At 46.9% G+C, this 10234-nt stretch overlaps 1 protein-coding gene across 1 annotated transcript; it reads right to left on the minus strand.

Annotated features, from left to right (window-relative positions):
* Window positions 1-890: 890 nt before the first annotated feature.
* LOC310755142 (POU domain, class 2, transcription factor 2-like) lies at window positions 891-9714 on the minus strand (the record flags this gene model as incomplete). Its single annotated transcript, XM_083631828.1, has 6 exons — window positions 891-1448; window positions 3591-3664; window positions 3969-4140; window positions 6567-6633; window positions 7704-7880; window positions 9571-9714. The coding sequence occupies 6 exons, from the start codon at window positions 9712-9714 to the stop codon at window positions 1096-1098; spliced, it is 987 nt and encodes a 328-aa protein (XP_083487954.1). The 3' UTR covers window positions 891-1095.
* Window positions 9715-10234: the final 520 nt, after the last annotated feature.

Here is a 10234-nt window from a genome sequence, read left to right on the forward strand (position 1 = left end):
GGGGCACAGAGTTCTCGCCCAGACACTAGATACTCTGGCCTTATAATGAATCAGAATCAGAGGTAAGGAACTAGACAGGGAGCAGTTTCCCCACCACCACCAGCTCTCATTTCAAGCCAGAATTGGCTATATATGTAGGAATGCATTGGCAAGCAAGCTGGTCAAAGGATGCTGTGGTTTAGAGGTTCTTGGGTGTTTTTTTTAGTTCATTGCAAGGCTGAGTCAGGTAGAAGCAGAGATGCAAAATAATAATAATCATTGCAGGACATCAATTAGGACACCATCATGGGAAGTTGGTACCTAATTCTCATTATTGCCTTTTGAAAATCCTAGCCTTCGTATCTCATGAGAATCCCTCTAAACTATAAAGTTTGTTCCGAAAAACACAGCAGAAAAGGATATTATTTTAGCATTTTAAAAAGGAAAAGGAAAATATATATAGCAAGATCCTGAAATTAAACCAATATACCCCCACCCTGTCCAACCCTTTCTGGATCCCAAAGAAAAGTAAAAGAATAAATAAGAATAAATAAGAGTTTTGAAAGACATTCGACCAGACACAGAAGTTAGAAAAGTCTGTAAAAAGCTTTGGGTGAAGCTAGGACTGGTGATTTTTGGTGTGAGATTCATTTTCCCCTTAAGGATTTTAAATGTGTTTTTTCTTTTTTTCTTTTTCTTACAAAAAAAAAAAAAAAAGAACAACCGATCCCCATTTATTTGTTTCCTTTCTGAAACTGTCCAGGAAACTAGCGAATAAGAAATAAAGAGAAATCAATGAAAATAATTCAAGCAAACAATTGACAAAGTCACCTTTTGCAAGGCATTTTGTCCTGAACATTGGAGGGGAAAAAGAAAAAAGGAAAAAAAATGAACGCTAAAAGTTTGGGGAATTCTTTTTGGTTTCTTCCTTTGTCCCTTTTTGCTTTGCTTGTTTGGTTGCTTTGGGTTATTTTTTGGTTGGTTTTTCGTTTGGCTGTTGCTGACAATTCTTTGTTTGGTTTTTTTTTTTTTTTGGTTTCACTCGTCGGTTTGTACGTCCGCTCCTTACTACCCCCACGTGTCGAGAAGGCGGGGAGGATGCTCCCCCCTCAGCCCTCATTCCGTCTTGGCATCCGGCTCGGTGGATCCGGGACCAGCCTGCCCCAGAGTCTGCGCCACTTCGCTGGAGGAGCTGCATGAGGAACAGGAGGAGGAGGAAGAGGAGGAAGAAGAGGAGGAGGTCAGGGTGGGCGACTTGCTGGGCATGGAGGCAGCCACAGCAGCAGCCGCCGCCGACACCAGCCCCACGCCTCCCGGGGCAGCACTCAGCAAGGGCAGGCCTGCATGGTTGAGGAAGAGCGACGAAGTCACGATGCTCTGGCTTCCAGTCGTGCCTCCGCTGGTACTGAAGACCAAGTTACCACTGGCATCAAGGCTGGTAATTGGCAGGCTTCCACCACTGGCCAATGCTGCAAAGGAGGAGGGGAAAAGAACAGTGGTTAGGGCGCATGTGTGTCAGCATGATGCCAGTAGCTTCTGGTCACAGAATTGTCGAAACGTAGAAGTGTAGAGTTGGAAGGGACCACGGGGGTCATCTAGTCTAACCCCTTTGAAATATACTCGGAGGTTGCGGATTCACTTCCACCTGGAGCTAGATTGGGTGCCTCCTGTGGACCAATCATACTGCTGCATTCTGGACCCTATTGTTCTAGGACCAATCAGACTGCTGCATTCTGAATCCTATTGTTCTAGGACCAATTAGACTGCTGCATTCTGAATCCTATTGTTCTAGGACCAATTAGACTGCTGCATTCTGAATCCTATTGTTCTAGGACCAATTAGATTGCTGCATTCTGAATCCTATTGTTCTAGGACCAATTAGATTGCTGCATTCTGAATCCTATTGTTCTAGGGCCAATCAGACTGCTGCATTCTGAATCCTATTGTTCTAGGACCAATCAGACTGCTGCATTCTGGACCCTATTGTTCTAGGACCAATAAGACTGCTGCATTCTGAATCCTATTGTTCTAGGACCAATCAGACTGCTGCCTTTTGGATCCTATTAAACTCAGTACATAACACCCCTGCAATGCAGGACTCTTTTGCCCAACGTGGGGCTCGAACCCACGACCCTGAGACTAAGGGTCTCCTGTTCTTCCGACTGAGCTATCCCAGCCTTCAGCATGCAATGGGCCCAGAGGAACTGCATTAGCTCTGTGACTCTCCTCTTGATGTGTTGATGCGGGGGTCATCTTTTCTTAGGAGCCTCCGAGGCTCCCCACCATGACAAAATGGCAGCAGCACATTTCGGCACAGCCGCAGTTCAAACGACACCTGCTCCCAACCAACAGCTCCACATCGCCGTCTCCCTCCCCCAGCACGTTTCACATAGAAAAGGACACATGGTGTGTGGCGAGAAGGGTGAGCACAGATGATTAGCAGGTGCAATGTTACAGACGGATGTTATGAAGTAGGATGCTTTCTACCATAGGTAAGCTAAGGGATGGGATGGAGAAGAGACCTCAACAGGAATGAGAGGAGGTTCTGAGGGACTCCACTGACCTGTTGCACATATGCGCATCCGCACGACATTTGCACAGCAGCTCACATACACTTTCACCTAGACTCAAATATTTCGTGCTTGAAATCAGAGGGGGAGGCGTTTTTAAAGACAGGCCTGCACATGGGGATGGGCCCTAACTCAGTGGTAGAACGCATGCCTTGCCTACAGAAGGACACAGTTTCAATGCCCTGCATCTCCATCTAAAAGGATCTCAGGGTTGAAAGAACCCTGTTTGAATCCTATTGGAGCTGCTGTTGAATAGACAACACTGGGCTAGACAGACCAGGGGTTTGATTCAGGGCAAGACAGCTTTATCTGCTCAATCTGTGACCCATCAAGGCAAAACACAGGCACACCAGTGATGCGCCATGGGCTTGACAATCCCATTTTTGTAGTTCCAAGCAGGTATTAAAAACTGGTTTCAACGAGTCTCTGATAATCCATTGTGCATGACTGCATTGGGTATGGAGGGCAACCAGTTTTACAGGCTGGTTTTAGGCACTTCTACAAGTGTGATTTCTGGCTGGTCACTGTGGGGAACAGGATGCTGGACTTCAGCCTTGGACACCGAGTTTTACATCACAGACCCTGTGCCATATGATCACCTCAGTGAGCAGACAACTGAAAGAAGTGGGCAGAGAAATTCATGGTTGGCTCAATGCTGCCACCTGTTGAGAATAGGAATGAGTGAATATGTCAGTTTCTCTGTGTCTCATTTTCCCAATCTTAAATTCAGCTCTCCACATTAGTTCGTGATTTATTTATTTTTTTAAAAAAATCCTCATGAAAATTCACCAATGTTTTAGTGTGAATTTCTCCTAATACGTAATTAGTTTTGCAGAATGGCTGTGTTTCGGGTTTATGTATTCTTTCTGTGTGTATATGTTCACATACACACACTTTTTGCTTCTCTCTCTCTCTCTCTCTCTCTCTCTCTCTCTCTCTCTCTCTCTCACACACACACACACACACACACAGTCTTGTACAGACAGGCCAGTGGAGCAAATGGCAGTGATGACATCATGTCTGATCTTCTTTTTCACAAACCTTGTATGGTGGCCAGCGGGTTGGTGGCCATTAGCGCTGGGTTTAACCCTGCATTCACCCCTAGCACTGTGCTTCTGAAATCAAACCAGAGGCAGCAGGTTAAAGTTGGGGATCTACAGTGCAAACACTAGAGTGCCCCCCCATCACCAGTTCAAAATGGGTCCAGAAGGTAGCATAAAATGACGTGTGGACACTGTTTTATGGAGAGTCTATTATTTCAGGCGAGTTCTAATTCCCGTACTGTTTGGGTTCTGTCCCCGAAGGCCCCCTCCCTCTAATGGTGTGAGCCTAGCCAAGATCAAACCTCTTCTCCCACAGCCCAACCATTAAGGAAGCTGAACCCGCCCCCCAAAGACCTTTCTCTCCCACACCACTTACCCCGTACTGGGATTCAGGCCTTGCAAGCTGATAGCTGGGTGACTGCTGCTCTGGGGGCTGGGGTTTGTGCTGTTGCTTGGGGGTGGCGTGACCGAGTTGAGGGTGGTGCCCCCTGCTCCCACCGCTGTCCGACTGGGGGTCAGGGAGCAGACTGTGGGGGACAAGGTAGTAACTGTCCAAAAGAAGAGCAAAGAAAGTGAAGGAGAGTTGCCAAGGCTGGTGGTCAGAAGCAGGAGCCCACAGGCATGGTAGCCAACCATTATTGGGAGCTGCACCAACTCTGCCTCTCCCCCCAGAGAGGGCATCCGCCTAACGGCATGCTGAACTTCAGAGGCACCCAGAAGTGCAAGATCTCTACATGTTTCCAAGCTCCTCTGAGGCTCAGTGTGACATCTCATTCCCTGAATGTTCAGAGTCAAGACAAAACTAAGTACATCTTTGCAGAGCACGTAATTAAAATTTAGATCTTGCTACTGCTGGATACAGTGAGGCGTGGGGCGAAACTGCCGCAGCTCTCACCACGGGAGCAGAGATGCTTTCACCCCAGCGCCTCGCAAGCTGTGACAACTTGTTTGTGAGGCTTTTTTGCAAGGCTCAGCTGGGGGATGGGAAAGCTCCCCCCCCAAGCTGAGCATTAAACTGCTCCTGCCCCCCCAGCTGAGCAAGCCCTATGCTTCTTCAGCTTGCGCGCGAAGCATCGGGGCTCGCTCAGCTGGGGACAGGTTTAAAGAAGCCAAGGGAGGAACAAGCTGTATTGGCCTGGCAATACAGCTCGCTCCTCCCTCTGTGGTATGAAAGGCGGAGTGATAGCAGCTTCACCTGGCAGTATATTGCAGGTGAAACCGCCACTGCTCCTGTCCCTCTGCTACCAGCGGCCCAATGTTGAAAGTGGCACTGGTAGCAGAGGAATTCAGGAGTGACATCAGTTTCACCTGCGATATACCACCAGGTGAAGCCACCATCATGGTCTGCCCCCATACCAGTCCAGTACTGAAGGCAGTATACCTCTGAATCACAAGTGGGGATTGTGCTGTTGCACTCAGGTCCTGCCCTAAGCCAACAACTCCACAGATTGTTTCCCACTGGAGGAAGAGAAGAGCAAAGCAGGAGAGTTCAAGCTGTGTCTAATTTGTATAACCATGGTTTGTGGCTTAGGGCTTATCCACACTTTCCAAGCACAGTCTGCACTTTAAAACTCTGTGTCCAAGCCCCCCCCCCTTTTTTTTGCTGCAAAGCTTTTTCTGCAAAAACCTGCTCTTTAACGCTCAATCGGAGTAAATGTAAATCTGCAGAAAACCCAAAGTGATGTTTGCTTTAGAAAAGTGCTAAAGAGCAGGTTTTCGCAGAGAAAGATCCAGAGGCACTGACCTTTTAAGCATAGACCCGTGTCTGCAAAGAGTGGGGCAAAAGGGAAGTGTGAATAAGCCCTCTGTATTTCATTCAGATAATTGGGACAGTTGGACAGTTTTCCAAAACTGCTTTTCCCTCTGCAGAATGCCAGGTGAGAATTTGCAGGGGTAAACACATTGGGAGAGCTATGGAGAGCTAAGCCAACCAAGCACATATGCTTTTGAGCATAAGAATAACCATCACACAAATAGTTAAGATCCTCCTTCTCACATGTCATTTGTCTGCCCAAAATTGCAGCCTCCTAATAATGTTTTTCATTAAAAGAAAAAAAAATGTTATTGTTGGATGTTGTTGCACATATTCATGCGCTAACATGTCACTGAATAAATCAGCACTAGCTCAGGTTGGATGGCTTTGCATTGGTTTTATGCTGTGGTGTAACCAGACAATGCAACTGCCACCACCTGCTGATGGAACATTGGAGCATCACCCCAGAATCCAGGCTGCAGATCTCACCAAGTTCGACATAGTTCCTATGTCTGCATCTGCCATAGCATTGCCAGCAGCATTACAAGTGCCAGGTCATCCCAATTCTGAGGCAATTTCCCAGTGTGTGGGGTACGTGGTAGCAGCAGAGGGAGCAAAGCACAACTTTTTTGTGCTCTTTTTGGCCTCACTAGCACTCCAGGTCTTGCTTCCAAGTCCCCTTAAGCGTGTAGCAAGAAGTTAAGTTTTGCAGAGCTAAAAGGAGAGCACAAGAGTGTTGCACTGTTTCCACACCAGGTATGGGACTGGGACAACTAGTCCCATCATCTCAAGTGAATAATATGTGCATAGCGGCGTTTTCTTACCTGGTAGTCCCAGTCCTTCCATGACATGGAAACATGCTCTCCTGGGGCCTCTGGAGCACCTGCTGCCTTCTTTGCCATTGCCACCTCTTGCTGTGCCAAGGTAAGTTATACAGGTCAGGGCTGGGGAAGGAGGTGGCAATGGAGGCAGCAGGTGCTTTGAATGACTGTAAGCATTTTGCAAGTGCCGAGAGTGGGTCCTCAAAAGCGCTTGGGCCTTTGGAAGTCTTAACATCAGGATGCATTCTCACTCGTAACCCAACAGACTGCTCTTGTGTCATTCCCACAACCTCAATACCTTGAGCTCTCAGCAGCCCACCACTGGACAGCTATGCTAGAAGGAGGCAAAGGAAAGGGGAAAGGGGGTCCCAGGGAGAAGGTGTCAACAAAAGGCAACTACCTGTTGTGCTCAGACTACTGGAAGCCTGGGAGAGGGGCAGACTTGTGCCGGTGCCTGGGCTGGTCACCTGGAGGAGATGCAGCAGAGAAACGGACTGTCAGAGACACAATGGATAAAATCCACATAAAGACCTTTCTCCCCTGACTGGGGATCATATCTAAGATGCAACTAGCAGACAAGGCTGGGGCGACACTCATGAACGATTTAAGTATGTTAGACACAAATTCTGTAATGTGAGCAATAGGAATGTACATTATTTGAGGAAGTTAAGGTAAGATGCCTAGGGACCTGGAAAGTTTGTACCATGTATGGTTTTATCAAATGGGGTGGTAAGTGGATTGGTAAATGCAAGCTCAGTGAAGTTGCAGTGAAAGATCAGGTAGGTAGGCAGAGTTTTGTATGAGCACAATATATGCATCGTGTAATAGGATGTATCAAGGAAGGAAGCTATGTATCATATGGGGGGCAAGTAATGTAGGCATTGTCCATTAGGGGGAAGTAGTGGGGGTGGGGTTCACACTCCAAACTGTGAAGCTAAGTGTATGATTAAATGTGCAGTGCAGAGGAAAATAATACATGTATGTATTAAATTTATTCATTTTTATTTATTAAATGTCTATTCTCTGAAAGAAGCCCAGGGCAGCAAATTCAGAAAAAGTAGCACTATTAAGACATCTTAGAAATAATCCTGACACATATGCAGACTTGGATAAAGGCCACTAATTAAAAGGCTTGCTGGAAGAGGAAAGTCTTCAGCAGGTGCCAAGAAGACAAACAGAGCTAGCACCTGTCCAATATTTAACAGGAAGGTACCACAACACCTGTTACTATTATTTTAGCATATCACTGGTTTAAATTTTTTGAAAGTTTTAAACAGTTGCTTTTATCTTTTTTTTAAAGTGATAAATTTGATTGCTTTTTTGTAAAGTGCTTTGAGGGTTACAAAAAACCAAAAAAACAAGTAGCATATAATTTTACTGAAATAAATAAGCTCTAAAGGCCAAATTCAACTATTGTGCAGAATGGACACCCTGCAAGAGGCCTTCACCTGCACAGCACAGAAGGCATGTTCCGTACAGGTATATTCCATGGAGTTTTGTGCCGGGGGGGGGGGAGTGAACGTGTGTAGGAACGTACCATGTGAGGGCTGTAGCCAGGAGGCTTGCCCTGGGCAGGCAACATGGGAGCAGAGCTGCAAGGGTTAATCCGCTTCTCTTTCTGGCGGCGGTTGCAGAACCAGACGCGAATCACCTCCTTCTCCATGTTCAGTTGCTCGGCAATAAGTAGGATCTCCTCTGAGGTAGGCTTCTGGTTCTGCAGTTTGGGGGAAGGTGTTGGAAGTAGGGGGGAAACAGGATGGTGTGACATTGGGGCAAGTCATGGCATAGAGTCAAAACAGGAACACAAAACAAAACAAATCATAGAAACATGTAGGGGGCTGTTCTACTCATTCTAAAGAATGTTAGATCTGCTGCCAAACTATCACGTGAACCTGAAATACAGGCAGCGGATGAAACTAGAAAGGATGAGGCACAGAACTGCTGCTGCTCTGTGTCACTTTCTCTGCTCTTTCTGGTACACAGTACATGACAAAACGTCAACCTGCTGAGAATTTCCCTGCCTTTGCTTCTGACAACCAGTAACGTGAGGCTTAAGTTGACCTATCAGTTAAACGCAACAGAGTTAAATGAACTTAAAAAACAACCTAGAACACACACCTAGGCTGTGCACACATCTTGCATTTAAATACACATGTAAAGCACATGGTTTTTCAGGAATCCTCGGAACTGTAGTGCTGTGAAGGGTGAACTGCGGCTGCCAGGATTCTCTGGGGGAAGTAATGTGCTTTAAATGTATGGTGTGTACACACTTCTATCAGCTGGAATCAAATGAGAAGAGAGTCAGCCATTCATTTGGGAGACCTGGGTTCAAGTGGTAGCTCAGCCAAGGACTGACATAAAGACTTTGGGCAAGTCATACACTCTCAGCCTTGTTTTCCCCTTTGTTGTAAAATAGGCGTGTCATTAATTACCTGGGCTAAAACCAGGAGCCTTTGGCTCTGTGTGAGCCACCAGAGCAGCAGTTTTGGACTTCTAGGTAGGCCAATGAAGTCTTCTCAAGCTCTTCCTAGGATGGCCATTGGGTCCTCCTAAATAGGAAGAGCTATAGAGGGCTTCCTGTTTGGGTCAGGAGTTTGCCAGAGCAAAGTGGATTTCCTGGCTCTCGTGTTTTCTTTGATTCTGACTCATGCCTGGTCCAGGGATGAGAAACCTCAGGATCAAGCGCCGAATGTGAGCCTCCTTGCCACTCTCTCTGGCTATACCTCCTTTCTCCAGGCCCCATGCATAGCTGGCCTCGATTCTCACAAGTGTTTTTTGCCCGGCAGGAATGTGTCACTGAACTCAGATAATGCCTCTTGCTTGCCTAGGTTGAGGTTAGAGAGGTATGTATAGAAACTTGCCTACTGTGCAAAGGTTTACTATGTACATTGATTGCCTCACTCACTTTTGCCTCTGGCCCCACCCACCACTGACATGGCCCTTGGAACGTTGCTCAGAAAGGAATGTGGCCCTTACTTTGAAAAAGGTTCCCCACCCTTGCCTTGGTTCCTCAGATTCCCATTCCCTGGCATAACCCCTGATTTTCTTGCAATTGCTGCCAAGGGCAGTAAGATTGGCCTTTTTCCTCAACAGCTTTTCCCCATGAAGAACTAGAGATAAGGAAAAGTTGCTGAAAGCCTTGGGAAGCGATATACAATCTAAATGAACACATTGTAAAATTGCTTAATTTTGTTTTTATTCATTTCCTTATATGTCACACACTTCCTGAGAATAAAACCGGGGTGGCCCATGCATGGGCTTGTCTGCTTCTGTCCTTACAGCAGCCTTGAGATGTGGGTTCGGTGAGGAACCGTACTAGCCAAGGTCAGAGTTTCGCAGGAGAACAGGAATTTGAAACCTGGCTTTTTCATATCACTCTTTAGGTACAATGGGAAATGCCTCACCGCGAGAAAGCTTTTTTCCAATGCGAAGCGGACATTGGTCTCAATGCTGGTCCGTTTCTTGCGGCGCCGGCCTGGCAGCCCATCAAAGCCCATGTTGGGACTGCTCAGCTGGTTGGGGCTGGGAAGTGTGGAGTCCACAGACATTGTCTCTGAAACATGAGGTGTGGGGGAGCCATTTAGTCGCCTTGCAAACATCATCACCCAGTGTACAGCACCCACCTGGTGTGTCACCTCTGTCCTGTGGCTTGATCCAGTTCCGCTGTCTTCATCCTTCCCTCTACTGGGCCTAGTTTCCACTTGCTTGCCTTGAGAAGTGACACCACTCCCTTGCCTCTCTGCCATCTCCTTGTGAGATGGTGTCCTCCAGATGTTGTTGAGACTACAACTCCCACAATCTGTGGCCACTGTTCATGCTGGCTGGGGCTGATGGGCATTTAGCAACATCTGGAGGGGGCTATGTTGGAGTCCTGCTTTAGAGAGTTCACACTGGATTGGCTTTTAAGCAGCCTGTGTAACAGTAGTTTCTCAGCTCAAAAACCGAAACCTTTGAAGATCTATCTTAGTAGCAGTCAAGGGGCAATTTTAAAGTTGAATGTATATGCTGATTAAGCAAGTGAGGAAATACTTTCCCATGCTCTGACTTACTGGGAAGTAATCTGCAGAA

This window comes from Podarcis filfolensis, assembly GCF_964270895.1.
Source record: "Podarcis filfolensis genome assembly, contig: HAP1_SCAFFOLD_478, whole genome shotgun sequence".
In the NCBI taxonomy this organism is placed as follows: Eukaryota; Metazoa; Chordata; class Lepidosauria; order Squamata; family Lacertidae; genus Podarcis; species Podarcis filfolensis.